At 39.4% G+C, this 23481-nt stretch overlaps 1 protein-coding gene across 1 annotated transcript in view; it reads right to left on the reverse strand.

Moving 5' to 3' along the window:
- The window catches only part of KIAA1328 (KIAA1328 ortholog), a 140175-nt gene that overhangs the window by 26952 nt on the left and 89742 nt on the right, over nt 1-23481 (reverse strand). Inside the window, exon 7 of the mRNA XM_010015451.1 lies at nt 437-1116. Within this exon, the coding sequence (XP_010013753.1) occupies nt 437-1116 (680 nt within the window). The remainder of the gene's footprint in view (nt 1-436; nt 1117-23481) is intronic.

Below are 23481 nucleotides of genomic sequence, written 5' to 3' on the forward strand. Positions count from 1 at the left end.
TCCCATCGCTGCCTAGGAAGATGCAATACTTTTGAAATTGACCTCTCCAAAGAAAGAAGGGGAAATGCCACATCTGTCATCCATGCTCACACTGCTCTCTTGCCAAATGTCTATTCCTTCAATACCTGCACTAAGATCTACCTCTCATTTTCTTCTGATGCTTCACTTTCCCTTACCTAGCCTTTTAGCACTGCTTTTCTTGCGCCTTTCTTTCTACCCCTCACTGTTTTCCTCTGCTGTTTTCCACAGCTGTCATGCTGTTTCCCAACACTCTATGCTAACACACTAGTAAGTCTACTCTCCTCTAAATCACAGTTAATTTGTGCCACAGGTCTTACTTATTTTATCAGTTCCATTCTCCCACTTTAATTAACTATGGCCTGTGTTTCATTAGGAATTTTAGAAATATGTTATAAATTAGGAATTTCAAAATCACCTGTTATAATCCACACGGGATTGGTGTAGCTGCTGTTGTTTTAGGAGCAGTTTTGCTTCTTGCTCAGCCAATAAATGCTGGAGTCGTTCCTTTTCAATTTCCAGCTCCATTTTCTGCAGAAGCAGCTTCTGCCTTCTTTCTTCATAAAACCTTTTAGCGTTCTCTGTTTCTTTAGGCCTTGAGTCCACACTGTCATTCAGCCCAGAAACTTCAGAGTGCCGAGAATCATCACAGGTGCTGTGAACTGGTCCAGAGTGTTTTCTAAGTACCTGGCTGACCTGGTGGCTCTCCTGCATGCTCCCTGAACATCCTCCGTGCCTGCAGGCACAACCCTGACTGACTTGTTGAGGGTAGTGAAATTCACTTGCTTTCTGGTCCACCTCCTGAGGTGGTTTTACATGGCGAGGGCTTCTCTGCTTCGCTGGGGAAATCATGTTATTACACTTCCTGTGCAAGCCATTTTCTACTGGATATTCCTTCAGAGACTCTTGATGGTTGAAGTGCATTTCAGTCCCACAATCGTGGTTATTTCTGCAAGGCCGAGGCAATGCAACATGGGCTGGGCTTCCAGCCTTTGATGCTTTACTGTTCTTATAAAAAGTTTGAGATCCCCTAACACCCAAGTAGGAACCATCCAGTTCCAAAGATGGTTGCTGGCATAAGCTCTTCTTACTGGATACCTGCAATAAGAGAAACAATTTCCTATGAATTACCAAAATTTACCTTTGCTCATTAATTTAACTTGGTAAATGCGTTCCCTCAGAAATAACTTGCTGCATCATGCAGATGGACATACAGCCAAACACAAGAAAATGTTTATCAGAAGACAGACACGAATCTGCTATCAAATCTACATTTCATTCCATCTACACAATTGTAATAAATGTAAAACTACTGCCTGCAGGATCTTCAGCATAAAATGAGTCACTTCAGAGTATCAAGTAGTTGTGAGCATCTAGGGTTACATAAAATCAACTTGAAGAGTGGCAAAAAACATTAAATGTTAAGGTTTGAAAATGTTTAATTTTGAATACTGAGCCAAAAAATCCATTCAGCCACTATAAATACTCTTTGATTGGCCATTACACAGCAGGAGATTTGATGTAAAACATTTCACCTTGCACTGAATGGGATATTACTTACCGCTGGAAATTTGATGAGAGTTTCTGAAATATCTTTACAGAAACACAGATAAAAACCAACTACTTTCTGTAAAAAATGGTTGTACATCAAAAGCTGTCATTTAAATACAAAACATGTTTAAGTTCAGCTATAAACGTAAGTGATTTTTCAATTAAGCTGGGCAAGTGATTATACTCTGATAAAACTCTGAAGAAAGAAAGCAACTGTAACTCACATTTGTCAACCCAGTGCAAGCAAATTCTAGTGGTTTTGTTATACTCATGGATATTATGTAAGAGACATCAAAATCCTACTTACATCCCCGAGTATTTTTGCACTATGGTTCATGTAGGCAGTTAAACATTTGAGTTTTCATGCACATCAGAGCAGCAGTGAATCAGGTACTCACATTTCTTTTGCTAGACCTGTGCATTAATTTCAATAATGTACCAAATTTAAACTCCTCCAGCCTTTGGGACCTTTCACAAAGATCTAATTCTTTTAATTACAGAAGACGGGTTTGTTAAAGATAGCAAAACTGCTGCAGTGAAAGTGGTTTAGCAGGGAAATTTGGTATCCACTGATGGAAAGAAAGGTCTTATTTGCACTCTGTCCATGCTTACAATAGACAGGTATTACCACATAGAGTGGAAGACAGTCAGCAAGTCTCAAAAGACTAGGACTTAGGAATGCAAGCAAGCGTCCAGCAATGATTAGAAGAGAGATATAATCTAAATCTATGCAGTGTTTATATGTATAATTTAAATTATTTTTTATAAATAAACAAAATACCAAATATACTCTGCTGCCCTTCAAGACAACCAATTACAAGTTTCTTGTAGACTTCACAGAATGTAAATTAACGTGGATTAGCACCTGAATACTGATATTTTATCATTTCCAGTTTTGTGGCTACAAATATATCCTCGCTGCTATGTGATTGAAAGCCAAGGATGTCACAGTTTGCTTAAAGAGCCCAGTGAGTTGGAGGCATTTGCATTAATGTCAGTGCTAAATGTCTGAGCAAAGCCTGGTGCTTGCACTGGGTGAAAAGTGCAGGACACTAAAATATTTTAAAGTCAGAGGGGCTGGCAGGGCAACTGACCAGAAAAAGACGGAGTTTGGTTATTTATTATTTGTAGCATGCCATCCCTGTCTGCAGTATTTTGTAGACAAATAAAGCCTACAAAGCCCTTTTAATCTAAATTGGACAATGCATAAAGGGATGAGCAGTAACAGGAAGAAATACTACAAAAAAGGGAAAGTAAGAGAATCCCATGGTTATGTGTTGTCTCTCATTTCATACCTCGCCTACTTCTGTTAAAGAAGCATTTAGGGCACTGACAGAGAAAGGCTTTCAAAATGGCCAGTTTCCCAGCCTCCAGGACAGCAGAAGGTGGCAGACCTGGAAGTATTCTTAGAGGATCCTACCACAGCTGGCAGCTTAGGGCAGCCTACAGAAAGCACACACCTATCCTTCTGCAGCCCATAAACAGAAGTGAAAAGGAGAAAAAGAGAGAAGACTCGAAAGATGAAATATCTGAGAAATTCTGGATTTTAGCAGTTTGGTTTATTGACTGAAGAGACAAGAGAGTGTTAAGAAAGCTAAGCACACAAATGAAGATGGTACAAAATAATCATCAGTAGCAGGTTTAAGAATAAAGGTCCACATCGCAAATTAACTTCATGGCTGAGACTCTATTAAAAGTCCCTGAAGGCCCTAAAAGAGAGGTACCAGTTAGCATTAGTTGACCTTGGCCACCATTAAATCTGCCCTGATGGTCTCAGAAATGGCATTGACATTTAAAGACTTCATAACAAGGCAGAGAAACTTTAATGTTATTTCACAGTTACAATACGTTTGCAGGGGGGAAAAACTCTCATTAATGTCACTGAATGCGAATGGGGCTTTTTTTATTCCTTTCAGGGAGGTCATGTTAGACAGAAGACTAAGTTCCAGCATGCCTTTGACGGCTACTCAGTACTTTCCAGGGTGTAACCCCAAAGAAAATATAACTATTGGGAGTCAGAAGCCAGCCAACAACTTCTTTAGCAATTTGTGTTTTTCTGCTAATGCTTTAACTGAAAACTAAAGTTGGAAGGTAGAGGTGCCAAAGAAAAGGGACTTTTACACTTATGAGGGATTGGATGAGACAAGAGCATGCCATGACAGACCTGTAAGATGCAGGCCAGGTGAAGAGGAAAAAAAGACCAAAAAAAGGAAAAAAAATAAAAATCCAAACACCCAACTATTACCGTAAGTCTAAAGACACACAAGCATAAGGAACTGGGTAATTTTGCAAGATGAGTTTAAGAAAGATAATGCCTATGGGACACATGGAAACCATGACGGACCATGATCGAACAGCTGTGCTTCCCCCTCCATGGAGCTCTTCCAGGCTTGCTGTACAGTATTTAAAGATCCAACTTCTTTTAACTGAGGCTTAAACAAACAAACAAACTCAGAGTGCTCCTTGCAACATATGGAGTTAATAAGACTTGATCAGATCTGAAAGTCTTGCATGGAAACAAGGAGATATTAAAAAATAGTTCAAATAATCTTCAGGGGGGTTTGAAGAGAAAGACATGTGGGGAGCTCTTTACTGCAGAATTCTTTACTGCAATCCCAGTAATTTTTGCTCAGGGATTCAGAGCAGAGCTTAAACAAACATCCAGTCCTTAAAACTTCCTACAAACAGACAAACAGTGCACCAGTTTTATGCACACAGCATTATAATCTGTGCAAATTCTTCTTAAATGCAACTTGTGTGCTCTGCAGTGTTAATTCACAGCGCTGGCAGAGGAGACGCATTTACAGATTGACTCCAGCACACAGGGCTTTGTACTGCAAGAGATGAACTAGTAACTGATCAGATCTTACAATCTTAACGCAGGCAAGGTCCTGACAGACTTCACTTGTAGTTCTGCATGTACAAAACATGCTTAAGAAACAGCCCAAAATCATTAGGTTGAAAAGTCTTGCACTCTGAGGACAAAAGCTAAGGTTATAGTAAAATACAGTGCTGTTACTGTGAACAGCAAGATTCCTACAGATGTTAACAGTGTGAGAGTTTAACCCACAGCACCTGCGTTTGCAGTCTGTAGCTAAAATATATTTGAATAAAAAAGACAATGAACTAGAATTATTCTCAGTTGTATCTATAAAACATTTCTCTAACCTTGGTTTTCAGCTCTGAGGTTTCTTTTAGTGGGGTAGAAACAGAGGGAGGAACACGCAGGTTCAGAACTAGTCCATTGTGCTGGTCCAAGCATGGACCCTGGAGGAAGCCACGAATGAATAGAAGCAAAAACCAGAGGAGAAATACAGAGAATTAAAGATATTTAAAGATGACACAAAAACTTCTAAATGGACAAATGAGAACCTACCATATACAGGGGCACCTTAAAGAGCACCGAGAACGCATCTCTCTAGACTCTTCACCAGCTTCATTGCTTTTCCTTGGACAGGTTCCAGCAAAATTTATTAGGAAAAGCATCTTCACCAAAAGGGTTGTCAAGCACTGTAAGAGGCTGTACAGGGAAGCAGTGGAGGTATTTAAACGAGGTGTAGATGCAGGACTTACTGACACGGTTTAGTGGTAGACTTGGCAGTGCTGGCTTAACAGTTGGTCTCAATGACCTTAAAGGTCTTTTCAAACCAAAGTGGTTCTATTAGTGACCTAGCTGACTCACTCACTCGGGTATACATCACCTGGAACTCAGTCTCTACTATGCATTGCTGGCTTTCGGTTTGCAGGTCTATCGACAGTATAACCACTTGCTCTTGTCAGTAGAATGAGGAGAATATACTATAAATAAGCTCAGGTAGAATATCGGGGCAACAGAAATGCCACTTTAAGAACAATTATTTCAAATGATAGGACTATTTGAAGTGCATTACGAGTGATTAAGAAGCTATTCTTTCCAAAAGTCTGTAAGAATTTATCAAGAAGAACATGCAAGGTAAAGATTTTGAAGTAAATTAGTAAGACCTACTGAAGTCTATCAATTATATTTTTTTAAATCACATAATCCTTTATTAAAATCTCTACCATAAGTAACCTAATAACATTACAAAGTGTCCATGTAACAGTTCGGCAACTGTCTCTGTGAGTTTCTAAGATAAATACAGTAGATAACTTGGGCAGTAAGCTGACCATTTTTCAAGCAAGAAAGAAAGCACCATTTTCTGTAGAAATTATGTATAGCTATGATTGCCATATTCCACTGAATAAAACAAGCGGTCTCAATTCGAAGAATCAGTACATGAATGACAGTCACAAGCCTGTATTTTTCCTGTAAAAATCAACTGAACTCAATATAGTGAACAGGTGTAGCAAATAATAAAAAAAGAAATAACAGAATAGATTCACATCACAAAAAAGTGAATCTATAGCTGCGAGCTGACAGCACAGGAACACCTCCTATGTTTGTGTTGCCTTCAGTTTTTTCCCTTCTCTTTGTTAAGAGGGTTTGAGCCGGAATGCCAGGTGCACAAAAAACCTGCAGTCAGAGTGGCATGTGAGCATTTGCTGGCACTCAGCTTTAAGTGTATATTTTGCATTAATAAACATGCCACCCTTCTTCTGCAGCTACACAAATATTGTAGATAATCTCTAACAAATGCTTCCATTTCAGATCAGCAACCTGTTTTTATGCTGGCTGATAAGGCAGTCATTAATAATACAGTGCTCCAAGAAAACTAAAGCGAGGAGCCTGTACGTTGAGTCTTAAAGTCACTGTGAGCAGAATGCCCATTAAGCCCAAACAGTACCTACTGAAATGCAATACCTGACCACTAAAATTAAGCAAACATGTTTGCTTTCTGAAAGAAAACTGTATCGTTCCTGTTTGCACTATAGAAAAATGCCGATATACTAATGTTGACAGCACCAGGTCTAACTATTAACATTCAGGGTGCTGCCAACATTATAAAAACGAAAAATCACAATTTTCTGGCTTCAATTTTTTACTTCTGCCCTTTATTTTACTGAAGAATCAGTAGTTCAAGACCTAGATAAATATTTCAAAAACTATACTATTTGTGAGCAGAGCAGGTCACTACCATTTCCCAGTGCATTTGGAGTTCATGTGAAATAAGGGCAGAAGAGTGATGAGCTGCATTTTTAACATGGGCATACACAGAGTAGTTGTCTAGCTGATATAGAATGTGTAATGCAACATCTGCACGGTGCGCCTTGCCAAAGCCCATCCCAAATAAATGTAGTGCATTCTCCCTAGTGCAATTAACTCTCGTACTCTGGCAGGTTTTGCTAGAAGATCATCAAGGTAGATTACCTTCCAGCATATGAACTAAATACTTACAGGTGTTATATCATCAGTTATTACTTACAAACTTCTGCATTTAACAAGACATCCAGGCAAATGAATGATCTAATTTATGAATTATTTATAAGAATTTCACAGCATGCTCCTGGCGTCATCCATGGCCTTTTCCAGGTCATATGACACCAATTAGAGCTGAATTTTAAATTATTCAATAACCTGAACTCTCTTGTCATTTAACATATAGATATCAATGCAGTAAACAAGTTAAGTCTAATGGGCCCTGGAGGTTTGCGTTCCTCCACCCATCAGCAGCAGAGGCTGTATGCTACCACTGGAATGGAAAATAATAGAATGCAGCAGTCAAAAACATTTGCAAGGTTTTAATAAGTTATTTTGGCTCCCTGAGGGATTTTAGTATAACTTACAAGCACTGAATCTAAAACGTATTAAAGTCCTTAGCTATGTGCTTTTAAAACAAAATTAGGACATAGCAAAAGAGCAAGTCTGACACTAACCCTAATTTAGGCCCTTAATTTGAAATGTAGTGGAAATTATGGAGTAAGCAAGATTTACTATGCACAGCTCATTACCTTCAGGCTTTCCTACAGTATAGCCAAAAATAGCCCCTCTCCCGACACATATACACCTGTGTGTAAAGATAAGGCTACACACAGGGAAATGGAAATGTTAATTTAACAGCTATCAGCTGACAGGTGTACCTCAGTTTTATTAGCAATTGCGTGGAGAAGGGACCTCCACCATCTTCCTATCCTAACAGCACTGCGGAAACCCATCTGGATTTGGGTATTGGCTTCAAGATGTACCACTTCAGAGGGGAGGCTTAAGGAACTCTGTGGCACATTATAAGGAAAAGAGAGGGAATATAACAGCCTCCGAAGCACAGATGCAATAAAAGGTATCTTAAAACCATTGTTTTCCATGATGACTTTGAGAACAAGAACATATCAACAGCAAAGATACCTGAGATGGTGAGCACAGTTAGATACCCGATTCTGCTTTAGTGTAAAGTCTGCAAGAAACACATAGGAAGCATGCCCCATCCTGGCTCAAAATCAGTTGCCCTCTGACATCTCATGAACCTGAGAGCACGGCTTCATGACTGAAGGGAGGTGTACAGACCTCCCCATTTAGTGCTGATCTAGCCTTAGAAGTCCAAGACACATTGTAGAAAACTTTTGAGACTCAGTGCAGCTCAGTACAAGCCTAAACTGTGCCTCAACCTTCTGTAATAAGCCCCAGATGCACTCCTGCAGATGGTCACTTGCAGACCCCAATGGAGGACTGAGTAACCCCACTCACCTGTAGACACGTTTCCTTTTTCACTGCTTTGCAAGGATTAAAAAGTTTCCTGAGCTCTATCCAACAGCAAGAGGAAAAGATGGAAAGGAGATGTTCAGTTTATCCTTTTAAACGCTAGCAAGAAGTTCTCTATCTACTGCTGTCAAGATGAAAGCCAAAAAAACGGATGACATTGAGAAAACATCATGCCAAATAAGTAAAAACATACCTTTCCAAAATGTCTAGCCAGATTAGGACGGATGAGGATTTAGATAAAGGAATGTAACATTGGATTTTCTGCATTTTATCATAGGAGGGGGCTGCAAGACAGATTTTCTTTCTTTTTTTTTTAACTTTTAAAGAAAAATAGCAAAAAGGGAAGGAAAAAAAAAAAAAAAAGACAACTGCCTAATCTCACAGCACACATTTTAAGAACATACAAAAACAGCTATAAGGGATTTTATTTTGGTTACCAGCCAGATTTAGTTTCATTCCTATGCTGGGCAGCATTTGATTATTTCACATTAAGGGTAGTAACATGTTGGATGATAAGAGGAAAGTTCATATTGGTTTTCATTAAAGAGTAATATCCGCCATGTATTGGGTCCTTCAAGGTAACTTTTTCAAAGTTATTTTAAAAAGCAAACAGTTTTCTACTTGGAATGACAAGTTTAGCATATCAGGGGCTACACATGTTCCCGGCTACTGCCAGTCTTTTTAGAATTCAATCAACATTTGCTCCAAAGCCATGCTTTCATAGCTCCAGACACAAGACAAAAGGGCAAATACACCGTGACCCTTCTAAATAGCCCTGATTACTGTGATCAAACAGAAGCCAGATACTTATGTGGATAAGAATGTGCAGAGTTTGATGTGTGAAGATTACCACAGAGGTAGATATTGAATCAGCATTTGCCAACATGTACCTCACCATCACAGCCATTATTCACCTTTCCCCTGTACTTACAGTAGGGATAACTGTGGTACCCATTGGCCAGCTATGAATTTTAAGTAACAGCCACTGTTCACTTGAGAAAATTACCAGAAAGTTTTATTTCCTTCAGAAGGTAAGCACCTCCTGCTGAGTCCCTGGGGTACAAACACAGGCTCTGAAATACCTCTGCTGCACAAACAAAAGAAATGGATGACATCTAAGGATTATAAGCATGTTCAGAAGTAGGGACAGTGTTTTGGGGAAAAACCACCAGAAAGTTATTTAAACAACACAGAAATCTCACAAAAGCAGAAACGGAGACACTTTTGACTTTAAGAGTGGAAAGGTATGCCCAAGCGAGCACGCTCTGTCAGGAGTGTCCTTGCACTAAGAGGCAGCCCGCATTTAGATTCTGCTAATGATCCCATCTCTGGGAAATAATTCATAAAAAGTAAACAGTAATTTTCATGTGCCTGCCCTTTTGATCTTACATTTGTAGGGAGTATCCTGAGGCTAGCTGTGGGTGCCCCGGTGGCTCTGGCTGATTGACCTCTAATCTGCCCCTCAAGTAGCGATCATGCCATGGAATGACAACAAGAGTTGCAGACATTTCAATGCAATCCCATTAAAGACAGCCTGACTCACTTCATCTTGTCAAAGAAGAGGTTTCACGTAAGAAATAAATGCTTTTTAGAAGGACTCTTTTATTTTGTAATGAAGCTGTTCTTCAGAACAAAGACTGGAACAAGAACAACGAGCCAACATCTGGCTGGTACTGGCCAAATGCCTGTGCAAGACAGAATAATAATCCCCATGATTATGTGTTCAACAGCCTTGGTAGCAGAAAATGAAGAAAATGCTCCAGAAGAATCAAGTCACACCATGGTACTTGACCTCTTCACGTTTAAAAAAAACCCGGTATATATGCCATTTCTTAGAAAGCAGTTGTCTAAAGGCTTAGGCACCAACTGCTCATGGTCTCATCAGCTTTGAGATTCATAGAATCACAGAATCAGAGAATACCAGGTTGGAAGGGACCTCAAGGATCATCTAGTCCAACCTTTCTTGGCAAAGCATGATCTGGACTGGATGTCCCAGCACCCTGTCCAGCCGAATCTTAAACGTGTCCAGTGTTGGGGAATCTACCATAGAACAGTTAGGGTTGGAAAGGACCTTAAGATCATCTAGTTCCAACCCCCCCGCCATAAGCAGGGACACCTCGCACTAAACTATGTCACCCAAGGCTCTGTCCAACCTGGCCTTGAACACCGCCAGGGATGGCGCATCACAACTTGCATGCTTTTACTCCACAATAACCGACAGTAAACACAGGATAGTATACCTAGGGCTATTTATGTCTCTGTCACTAGAAACGAAGCTAAAAATTGCCAGTCCAGAGGACCTAGCATGTAGGAACTTGCTGTCATGACAAAACTTGATGTCATGCCAAGGTGACTAAATTACCAGGAACAACGTCTCTAAATAAGGAAGTGAGGAAGCGACAAATTAATCTGCTAGAGTGCATAAAAATGGGAACACAGACTATTTCTGTTTTACAGTAATACTGAAAAAAGCCACATATGCTCCTAATATACCTTTTAAAGGGTACAGTGCAACATACAGATGGATGAACGGGTTGATAAGTAGCACTGAAGTTACTACCAAGGAGCTTGAAACGCTGAGCCTTCTCTGAATGACGGCACAACTTCATGATGGGCAGATCTTACATATATATTATGCTTCCAGTTCCTGCTACAGTCTTTTCATTCACTGTTAGTTCATATACCTTTAATGAATTTAATGACACTTTTGACAGATTCTCTTGCATTAGCAAGCGCTCTGTTTCTTATCAGAAGCCAACATCTTAGTTTACAGTTATGTAGGAAGTCCATAAAGTGCAAATGACACTCCAGAAATGGAAAAGACATGAGCATTTTTTGACTAAGAACACAGGTAGCTGGAAGTTTTGTGGAAAACACAATAAGCCCTGGAGAAGTTCCACTTAAACAGATTCACAGAACGGTATCTCAAACTGTTACCTAATGTGACAGTCTCCGCATTGGACAGGTATCCCCCGAGACCTGTGAGCAACACAGGCAAACTATCTCACTTGAGTTTGGAAGGCTCAGCTCCCTGAACATAAAAATTCAGGTCATCTTGGCATACAGGCTGGGATTTCAGTGAGAAATGAAATGTTTTCTGTTTGGCAGGCTTGCAGTATCTCAAACAGGTACATAAATTAACTAATGAAAGATTGCAGGAAAAGTTGAATCAAGGAATAGGAGCAAGGATGAAGCAAATACCAATCTCTCATTCCTCAGGGGTAAGACAGCTGTTATCTTTTGAAGCTCACCATGAAGTTGCTGACTTCAGAATACTCTCGCCACACTTGAAATGCCACTGACGATCTCCCAGCAGACTTTCCATCTATGGCTGAGATTCCTTAAGAGCTGAGGTCATTCTGCAGTGGGTTTAGTACTGTTCAAGGTAGCAACAGCTGACAGAGGGAAATGACCTCTGATATATCAAGCTACAAAGATCAACTTCCTCTTGACCCATGGAAATGATCTTTTGCAGTCCTGCTTGACACCATAAAGTACAGCAATGGTATCACAGCTACTATTTGCATAAAATGGTCCTAGATGTGGTGTAGAGCAGTTTGACAGTCCATCCTGACGGGTCTCAGCTGCAGAATATTGATATAAAGTCTCTTCTATAGTTACCATAGGCCATTAGGTTGTCTGAATGGACATCCATCACTACCAGCTTGTGTGAAGGAGAACATTAAGTTAAAAGGGCATGACCAAGCATAAATTGAAAGGCCCTCCACTACTGCAGGGCAGCAGTGACCTTGTGAGGCTATCGCTTTCACTCTGAGACACTGCAGTCTGGAGAGACAGACCAAGTAAATCCCACCCACAGGTTTATTGAAGTGGGTTTACTTTATAAAAAGCTCACAAGTCTGAGCATTTGCAACAGCCTGAGAAGAAATCCTTGCACAAACCCAGGCCTTTGTCATAAGCACACAAAACTGTGTAAAAGAATGAAGTATGCGTTTACAGCGTCACATTAATAGTTACCAATATGCCCTGCTTAAAAGCTGAAGTACAGGGGACACTGCGGGACAGTTTCTAACTATGAACCCTTACATTACAGTCCAAGTTAAAATGGAGATGCAGACCTTCCTTTTAATAAAGGACCATTATTTTATTGTGCTGTGCCAATCTAAGAGCACTAGTTCTACAGCTATGACCAAGTGTTACATACCTCCTGTCCTCTTTCCGACCAGTACCCTAACTGCTATGCATTTAAAACAAAAAAAAAAAAAAAAATCTGTTCCCCACTTGATTGAAACGAATGCAGCATATATGACACCCAAAATTTGACATTAATAATTCTCAAATAGGGATCCAATTTTTGAAAGGATTTTTTTTCCCCAGGGAAAACTTAGGAAGTTTATATTTTTATATTGCACCTTTGCTCTGGTTTGCCATTCCCCAATTTCTGAACGCAATCTACACAATAAGCCTGCACAAATGAAGAAAGCAGAAACAGCCAGTGATGCAGAAAGCAGAGACATTGCATGATGCCAAAAAGTATCAATTTTGGAAATTCTGACAAAATTCTATCACAGAGTGAAGGTTCCTCTATCTGGGTTCCCAGGCCACTTCTTTGGATAGAGTTAGTTAATAAATGTATTCCAAGTACCAGGCTTAAGCCTTCTTTATTCCATCTGAAAGAGCTGCACTTCAGCTCTCCTTCTTAAACTCTGGATTCAACAAAGAATAGTAATGCTTTGAGGCTGAAAATCTCTAAAACCACTCAGTGCCAACTTTAACGGGAGCAGAATTAGGCCAGCAGTAAAATTCACTCCCTCCAGGAACAGAATTGAACCATCCAGTTGAGTAGAGAAGAAATTCTCACCACGTGTTTCCACATTTGTAAAGACATTTGGGATTTGTAAATAGTAAAAGAAAAATAAAATACTTATTTCCAAATATTGCTGTAGAGCAGGAAGGTCTATGTTAATGGAGAAGCAAAAAAGGGATTGTAACATTTACATATTAAATGCACCTTTTCAAGTGCCACAAAGTTTATGAGAGAGTAGATATGAAATTGCAAGTATTCAGAACTGAGTGGAGAGAAAAAAAGGGATGGCCAAGAGTAAAGAAAAGAAGAAAGCCAAACCACATTGGTTCAGTAAGGTATTTGAAATGGGTTTTCTTTAATTAGCTGAACTGTAATACAAATTAAAACTGAATATCTTGTTCACAACATATTTCATTGGAGGGGAGGGGATGCAGCTGGCTATTTCCAGAGCAGTTCAAGCTAAAGCAGATTCAGTTCTACAGGACTGAACAGGAGCCAGTTTCCATCCTCCTCAAAAGACCGAAAAGCAACTTGGCAGCAGAGAGTCTGACTGCAAGCTCCATCTCAGAAATACTTATGAAGCACGACAAACCTGTGGCAATTGTGACTGAACTCATTAAAATCACTACAGATTATTTAAAGCCCTCATGCCTGACATTCAGGTCCTTTATTATGCTTTAAATGCCTCAGAAATGAAGCTGCAGACATAGGGCAGAAATGAGGGCTTTAATACCGCAGCTGATCACTAAGTGACCAGTAAAAGGAGTTTGGTGCCAAATGGTATTTTTGGCATGAAATGTTAAATGAGATTGATTCTAGAATCTGTCTTTGTTTTTGAAATCTTTTGCTTTCTGATGACAGAAGTGTTGATGATACCAATGCCCAAGCCCAGCTTTCAGTCTGGATAATGACCAGAAGCAAAATAATCACATCTCTTGGATCAGTGTCTGTTTCATGATACAAGATAAGATTAATAGTTTCATGCTGATTTGCCATTTCCTAGAGTGGTGTTAAATTACAAATTTACGAGAGGGTGGAGGGAATGTGTACTGTAAGAAACCCTTAGAAAAGGGCAAAACCAAAGCACAGTTATCATAAGATAAAACCATAAAACAATCACAGCCCTTGGGGAACCAGAAGCTCTGTGCAGCCTCTCATCTGTCAGATCATCATGGGGTGCCTGGTTATTTTGTGATAAGATTATCTAACGTTAATCTCACCACTAGAATTGCTTGCAATAAAAATGTTACCAACTTGTGATTTTAATTACTGGGTTGCTGAAGATAACTGCTTCAAATCTGTTTAAAAAAACCCACTCCCCATGGTTTCTCTGAAGCTGGGAGTACTTCAAATATCAAACTTGCGGATTGGATGACTTTCAATATCTTTAATTCTGTGATTATTAACTCCTCTCTTCCCTCCTATTTTCACCTAGTTGACAGTATGACACAGGACAGTATCACATGCATATAGGATAACACAATTTCTTGCATTTAATTTCACAAGCTACACCCAAAAACTGCCAAATACCTCAAAAGAAATACATAATGCATCTGTAAGTAGCCATTCTCGAAATAATGCAGAAGGGGAAAAACTATTTTCTAACTCAAAATTGTCACTGTAATAACCTAAGTATTAGCTAGCAGAAGTGGCAACCGCCACTAACAACTTCAGCAGCAGAAGACAACAAGCGAATTCCCTGGATGAGGTTTTGGTTGAGCAATCTCCTCAGAACCCACCATTCACTTACCAAAGAGATAATCTCAGGTGTTAGTTACATCAGCTGGTGTTATCACACATATCACACACACACCTTGCATTATAATTCTTATACCTGTAAAGGTTTTTTAGCAAATGTCCTTCTCCCACTATTCAATGAGCAGCAGCAAGTGCCTGCAGAGCCATGCAAGCTAATTACTGTCATTGGACTCCAACTGCAGACAACAAATTTCAAAAGGAGAATTCATGCAAAACCCTTTAGGGAAGCAGTTTTCAGTGGCGGTGCGGGATGGGGTCCCTCAGGAACAAAAAGGAAATGTAATATTAAATAGGAGAAAAAAACCACAAACAGCAGAATTTGGGCAATTTCAAGAATCACCCACTGTATCACAAACTAGAGCTCGATCTAGTCCAAAACCACACTCCCACCAGGGACCCCAGTTAACCCATTGACAGTCCACAGTTTGGGTCTAACTATGTTTTCAATCACAGTGTAGGTCGGACTATTTTTTAATCAAACCTTCTTATAATCAAACTAAGGACAGACTTCCAGTATCTGAAGGGGGGCCTATAAGGATGCTGGGGAGGGACTTTTCATTAGGGACTGTAGCTAGAGGACAAGGGGTAATGGGTTCAAACAGTGGAAGTTCAGGTTAGATATAAAGAAGAAGTTCTTTACAGTGAGGATGGTGAGACACTGGCACTGGCTGCCCAAAGAAGTGGTAAATGGTCCATCCCTGGTGGTGTTCAAGGCCAGGCTGGACATAGCCTTGGGAGACATGGTTTAGTGCGAGGTGTCCCTGCTCATGGCAGGGGGGTTGGAATTAGATGACCTTAAGGTCCTTTCCAATCCAAACCATTCTATGACATTGTGTTACAACAGAGGAATACAGAAAAAGTTCCTTACAAGATTCGTAACATGGCAAAACCCAAATAGCTGTGTCCCAATCACAGTCACTGGATATTATCCTACTATCGTAATTTTCTGTGCGTGAAACTAGTGAATAAGAACAGTTGAAGACAATTTAAAGAATAGACTCATCATGTTATTCACTATTACGATACAATTTGCTTATACATCAGTTATTTTATATATGCATACATAATCTATTGTCTGCATTTCTCTTGTTCTTTTTAACATAAAAATGGTTAGAGAAAAATCTAGATGTGTATTTCTCCTAAGTTCACCAGTTCCTGTGGTTTGTTTCTCACCTGAAGTCATAATCCTGTCTTTGACATCATAATCATTTGCACAGCCACCAATTGAGATGTCACTAACGGAGGATTATGGCCAGGTGGGGAATAAGCAGCAGGAGCAGATGAACTCTTAAGAAATAAAAATCTTGTTTTCATGCAAATGTCCTTCATAATACAGAACAAAAGAACAAAGGAAGAAAAATACAATGGAGAGAAAATACTAGAAGCCAGATTGTTTCTAAATATGTGATCTCCCCAAAGTTTCCTCTGAGGAGTGAGCTGCTGATTAACAACTGCATAAATCATTATAAAAATAAAACAAAACTTGACACTGGATGATTGAACCACCACCACCCCCCCACCACCACACATACACACAGCTTTCTTCTTAACATAAAATCAACAGAAATACGAGGCACTTTAAGAGAACCTGTAACCCTTAGAGGTATTTATATACATTATGCCTGAATATTCCTGCAGTAACTAAGCACTGTTATCCTTGTTCTATAGACAAGGATACTGAGGTCAAGGAACACAAGGGACGCGTCTGAATCTTAGTCACAATCTGATTGCTCAAAACATAGGTATTAAAAAACTCGAAGCTGAAGTGGCCCAAATTCTGGAGGAACACAAAACCAGTAGCTCTGGTTACAGTCCTACGGGAAGCTGTTACAGAAAGGCTACTCTGGGTTAGCAGTTCCAAAGAGTTAAGAGAATTATGAGCAATTTTCATATTTTAAAAAATTATTCATAAATTAATCTGTCTGAAATGGATTGTACTTATCTGTCTGAACACCAATATGCAGCCAATGAAAAAAACAAATTAAAAAAAACCAAACAAACCTGCAATCCAGATCCAAACAAACAGAATCTTTACATGTAAAGAGAAATACAATCAGCTACATTGATGTTGCTCACACTGTAATGCTACTGCAAAAAAAGTCTACCAGAAATTCTTCTAGTTCCATTTCTAATTGCTTCTTTCATTCAGCTTTGGGTAAGCAGTGCTAAATTGTAAATTGGTTAAATTGCCACATTCTTGGCACTGCTGCTACACCCGTATCAGCTGAAATCAGTGTTTCCGCACCAGTCTAATAAATCTAAGAAATTCATTTCTGGAAAGAGTAAAAAACTATGGCACTTCACATACTTGTGTTCTGCTTCACTATTGCCTGTGATGATGCTGAGCGTATGCCATTAAATGTGACAGCATAGATAGCCTACAGCTCAAACAATTCCATCATCTGCCTGTATTCCAGTTCCCATACAGTCTTCTGGACATATCCTGTCCAGATCTTGTCACAGCACAGCAGATGTGGCAGCTCATTTCCTCAGCAGTAAAGTAGAGGAGGAACCTTAGCATGAAAATTGTGCCTTCTGTCCTCCTATTTTCCCTTTTCCTATTTGCGGTGCTGAAGTACCAGGGCTATTTCAAGTTCATTTGAATTGTCCAAATAGCCTCCCTGTATAATAAGTGTGCCATTTGACAAAGGAGTTAATTCAGTAGAAAAAATTTCTTGGCTTTGCCAATAATCACCTTGTATTGTGGAAGCAACCCCCCCCTTTCCTCCAAACATGAAATAAATACAAGCAGACTCATAAACAGCATTCTGGCTTTTAAACACCAACAGGGATGAAAGCAGACTGCTAACAATATATAGTAGTCTGGGTATCTGTACAACACAATTACACTGAAAAAAACAAACCAAAAAAAACCCAAAAAAGCAAAAAAAACCCCAAACAATCCAAAACTAAGTACTATATGTGGTATTTATTCATGACTTCAAGTATATGAGTTGCTGAATAATTTGAGGCTAATTTAGGATTTTACACTTTGCAGAAAAATACCTAAATATCCTAATTAGATATTAACCAAACTGTAATTGCTGTCAAGTTGTATTTAGCTTTGAAATCTCTTATTTCCATTTCAGAACACAAAAAAAGTTTGGCTACCCAGAACCTTATTAATTTTCCCAGGCATACCAGTCCAGTTTAACAAAAGATATAATGCCTACCTAGAAATCTTGTCCTGCATTTGCCTTACACCTATGTTGTATTTCTTGTAAATAGAGGTCTTATTCATCCGCTATGTGTTACTGAGCATCTTCTTAAAATCTTTCGCTTTTACAGTCCAGCTGGTAAAGAATGTTTTGCTCTTGTACAAATTTATATATTATGTATTAATAAGGCTCGAATTCTATATTCAGAAAGCAGGTATGGATATTTATGAGTAACCTAAAGAAAATTGCTTCAGAGCAAATACATTTAAATTCCTCCCTCCATTATTTTTTTTTAAGGATGACAGGCAGTTTGTTATGCTAGTAATCACTCTGAACATGCAAAGTGATGTTTAATTGTGTTCATGTGTCTTAGTGGTGGCAGTTACCACACTCGCAAAACTTCTGTTCATACCAAAAGCGACAGACATACAAGAACATGGTCAAGTTACGAGCAGGGAGCAGGCAGTGTGCAAGTCATAGTTTCATCTCACCCATGCTGAAGCTTCTCCTCTAATAGGAAAACACTGATAATTTTTAACTTTCACTTTCCTAAGAATTTACAAATCTGTACTGAAAGGAAAAGTGCTATCATTTTGGAAAGAGCAATGCTGTCTTCGTATTGAATCTTTACTTTTAAGTGGAGGGAACACAGGGTGGTATCAATTGTACACTAAATATACATCCAAAACCTGTGTTTACTTAACATCTTTGTAAGGTGAGCAGCACCCATGCTCTAACTAGGACTACCCATGGAGGATTCCAAGACACAGCCTCTACATAACATACTGCAGTGATGGAAATGGATACAGTAGGAAGAGGCTGATAGAAAAATGCCAGTTAAAACATTTCAACAAGGAGACAGGAAAACTTCAGACTGAAAAAAAAATCTGTTAGAAACATAAGTGACCAACTACATTGGACTTTGCTCTAGTTAAAAAAGAACAGAGGATGCAAAACCCTATCTGTGAAACCAAGGACAGAAGGCCAGTCCAACCACATCTGCACGTAGTCTGACATAGCAGCATTTCATTCTCAGAGGCCATTTAAGTCTGCTGTTAAAAATTCGGCTAGGTAACAGTATACCTGATGTCTCCCAGACAAAAATCCTTACTGTTATAAAACTGATTGCTAAGCAGAGCTTTAAATAAAGTTTGGAAGTGAAATGCTCTCAAATGTTAGCCTGTGATTTCTGAAATTAGAGGTCAACTCTATTACCCCTTGATGCTTGACTTCTGAAATTCCTTAAAATATGGCACTTGCTTCCCATTTTCAGGAACACACCTCATGCAGCCAAGCATACCGAGTCAATAAAGGTGTCTCTTCATCTGCCATCTGAAGCTTTATTTTTCTCACTCATAAATTACAACTGGTTTTAGTAATAGCAATCTCTGCACACATTTGAAATGCACTTCCATTTTCCACATTGCAAAGCTATATAGCTTAGTAAATACATGCAATTTAGGTTCAAAATCATAGCTCCAGGCAATACATATCAAGAATTTTATATTACTGAAAATTAATGCCTTTTTTGCATATGCTTGAGCAATAAATTAAAGAGCTATGTTTTATATGTATCAATTGGGATTTTCTTAGCCTTCATTTTAAGAAAGAATCATGCATACAGAGTTTCATTTCAGTTTCTTCTCTGGGCTTTTAATAAGAGAATGTGAATTTATTTCAATTCATCAAAAGCAACTAACTAGAACTCTAGGAGTCCCGTATTTTGTACTGAAATTTGTATGTGTTCAACTACATCAATATCAACCTCTGAATTCAATTTCCTGAGTGAAAAAAAATTGGCACCTGCATGTACTGCACTGATGGCAGTACCCAAGTAGAATAATCAAAGTAAGAGTCATAATTTCTTTTAGCACAGAAAACTACAGTCCCATATCAGAGTTGGGTGGAAAATAAATGAGGTTATGATAACTGATGGAAGGGGGGTACAAATCCTAAATTATCCTTTGAAGCTGTTCTGGGAGAGCTCTATTCCATCCCAAAATCACCGTTCTCCTATGTACATGAGTGGAAACATTTCTCTCCTGGCACTGCCTGCTCAATGCAACAAGAGACTTAAGGAGGCATGCAGGATCTTCTTAGGCCACATGAAGAGGAACTCTGAACAGATAACTGGAATTGAGCTTTTCCTTCAAAAGTTTACCTTTCAGGCCCCTTGACTGCTCTTGCCACCCTACAGCCTGCTACCAGTATTGTCTCTCCAGTTACTTTTACCCCAGCTGTGATAAGCAGCAAAATAGCATAAAATGGACAAGTTTTGTTTAAGCTTCAAGCACTGGGCCTGTTTAGCAGCTAGATTTTAGCATTTACTCACCTGCCTTTTATCCAGTGCATGTTCTGATAGACTGTGCTACATATTTACTATCCAGCTACCTACAGCAATGTATGTGCACATCTATCAATTTCCTAATCTTTACACATGGATTCCTGTCATTGTCTGGAGCTATTCCATCTCACAAATGACATTTGTTCTAGGCATTTTGTTTATATTTCACAATTAATCCTGCCTGGCTTCACTGAACGAAAGGCCTTTTTTCATTAGCCTTTCAGCATCACCCAGTACTACTCAACATTACTGCTCCTGTCTAGAAGCCTCAGAAACGCATTAGATTGTCTGCAGTTGCTACATCTAACATCATTTAGATCCACACCTAAATCCCTTCAAAACAAGCGCAGATGCATAGATGTGTGTGACTCAAACATTTGGACAAAGACAAGGATAATCTGGCTCAACAGTTTGTTTAGGAATATAAAACTGCTGTACCAGGACAGAGCAAGCACTTGTCCAGCTGAGCAGCTCGCCTCCAGCATGGTACTTCTCACTACCCTCAATGATGACAACAAGGAGGAACCAACTGCTCTCGGTGTAGAGATACCACCATCCCCTTTCACTCCCGCATTGCCTGCTTGCCACCCAGAGAAGTGCTGCTGGGTGAGCCATGGGGCTTTGTAAATATCATCTATTTTATATAATTGAAGACAAATAAAAACAAACCACACAAAACACCAAATTCAGTGGTGCTTAGAACTAGCTATATTTCCTGACCAGGTGACAGACTGCACATGGCATCTTACGCAAGTAATTTAATCTCATCTGGTCAATTTTTTTTTCAGACAGAACTATGACTATTATTGAATGCTTACTGAAGGTTCATAGGAAATAGGGCAAGAGTTTTGTTCTCTGCTTGCTAACAGCTTCTATAGCTTACTCTTTCTTGCCCCAAGCTAACCAGTTAGGAAGGTGTGAATGCTGCACTAAACCATAGCTTAGGGACCCTTAACTTTAAGGCTACAGTGGAAATGTCCCAACAGATGGCCAAGGAAAGAGCTCTGAAACAACTGTTGGTTCTTCCTTCTCTCCCATCCCCTTAGGCATCCCATACAGACTCCTTCTCTGATAGAGAATGGAGAACCTAGAGCAAATTTAACCCAGCTAGCTGGAATGCCAGGCCAGGCCTCAGAAGACTCAGGGACAAAAAACCTTAATCCTGAAATAACAGAATCACAGACTGGTTTGGGTTGGAAAGGACCTTAAAGCTCATAGAGTTCCAACCCCCTGCCACAGACAGGGACATCTTCCACTAGACCACGTTGCTCCAAGCCTCAAGGCAAGACTGGATGAACACTGCCAGGGATGGGGCAGTCAAAGCTTCTCTGCACAACCTGTGCCAGTGTCTCACCACCTTCCCTAAGATCTCATCTCAATCTCCCCTCTGTCAGGTTAAAGCCATTCCCACTTGTCCTGTCCCTACAGGCCCTTGTCCAAAGCCCCTCTCCAGGTTTCCTGTAGCCCCTTTAGGCACTGGAGCTGCTCTAAGGTGTCCCCTTAAGGATCCTTCTCTTCTCCAGGCTGACTCAGCCCAGCACCCTCAGCCTGTCTCCAGAGCAGAGCTGCTCCAGCCCTCGCAGCATCTTTGTGGCCTCCTCTGAACTTGTTCCAACAGCTCCACATCCCTCTTGTGCTGGGGGCCCCAGACATAAATGCAATATTCCAGGTGGGGTCTCAAGAGAGTGGAATAGAGGGGGAGAATCCCCTCCTTCGACTTGAACCACATGAAACAAATTTGTCACATGGACCTGATTTGAGAGATGCATTTCATTTTTTGCCACACATGAACCATAAAGAAGACAGAATAGGAAATTAACCTCTTCCTCCTTCTTTATCTTACTGTACTCAGAAAATGCCTCTGCTCCAAGGTCAGAATTAAATTGGGAATGTTATCCTTCAGAAAGTAAAACTAACATGGAAAAGATCGAAAAGAACTTTCAACATGCTATCTAATAAAACAGGTTTTGCCTCCCAGGTAGACAAAATAAGTGATTCAATAAGCCAGTGATGAGGGAAATCTATTAGCTTATTTTCCTGTAAACTTTAGGAGTTCACATGCATTATTACGAATTATAACATGTGATTTCAGGGAATTCCACTAACTTTAAAATGTCTTATTTCATAAAAGCTACCAAAAAAATTACATAAATAGGAAGAATTTGAAAATACATATCACCTTCCATTTCATAAAAGCAATGAGTGAGCCTGCCTGCTTATAAAAGAGAGACCTAAAAAATTACTAACACTTTCAGAAAGAAAACTTTAATCGACTAATATCTGAAAGAAGCACATACAACTTGTTTATAAGCCAAGTCCAAATTAATGTGTTCAGTTTGCACTGGGTTTTGCTGGTTTTATGCTTGGGTTGTTTTTTTTTTTTTTTAACCATTAGAATACAAAACCCATAAAGTTGTATTTTGCTTGTGTTTCTTCCAGCAGTGGAATCTCCCTGGAATCGCAGCAGTGCTAAAACCCTCCACTCCCACAAGGCTTGGTTTCAGCAGTGGAAGCCTGACCACTTTCTGAAGGTAACTTTCAAAGTCTTTCCTATATACAAATATATTAAATGCACCAAAACATTATTTTCTCTAAATAAAACATTATTCATCAAATCTTCAACCTATTATCCCACGTTTTCTTTTGGAACAGACATGTCAATAGAACAGCATCGTCAATCAATCAGATAGATTTTGAGTGTATCCACAATGAATCTACCCTGCAATAAATTGGCTTGAATCATTTAAAAACTCCTATCTTAATGTTAGGAGAAGAAAAAATATTATTTTGATCTATTCCTCCTCCTTTTAAAGCACCTTGGGCAAGGGCTAAGCAATAAAAGGAAAAATAACCAACAGCTATATTATAGCAATCCAGCCTAAATAAAAATGACTGATCAATCTAGAGGAGAAAATATAAAAGACATCATTCCATATAAAATACACATGATGATTTTAACGCAAAAGTCTTCAACTGTGTCAAATGTGTTACAGCAATTAAACAAGCAGACAGGGTGCCAAAACTGAAGGTAGTTAGAACACCTACATTTTACCCCTTTTCAATCTTTCTTTCTAGATTACCAAAGCATTTAAAATTGTATCCTTTCACAAACACTTTCTATTACAGTACTCAGCAAGAGCACCATAGGAAATTACAACCCAGAAACTAGCGTGTGTATTTCTCTGCTAGTGTCTACAGCACAACAAGAAGGGAGCCCAGGATTGCCTACTCCCTCCTTGCATTAGGCAGGAATTTGCAATTCCTTTACAGA

The sequence above is a fragment of the Nestor notabilis genome, unplaced genomic scaffold (genome assembly GCF_000696875.1).
Source record: "Nestor notabilis isolate BGI_N333 unplaced genomic scaffold, ASM69687v1 scaffold5305, whole genome shotgun sequence".
Lineage (NCBI taxonomy): Eukaryota > Metazoa > Chordata > Aves > Psittaciformes > Psittacidae > Nestor > Nestor notabilis.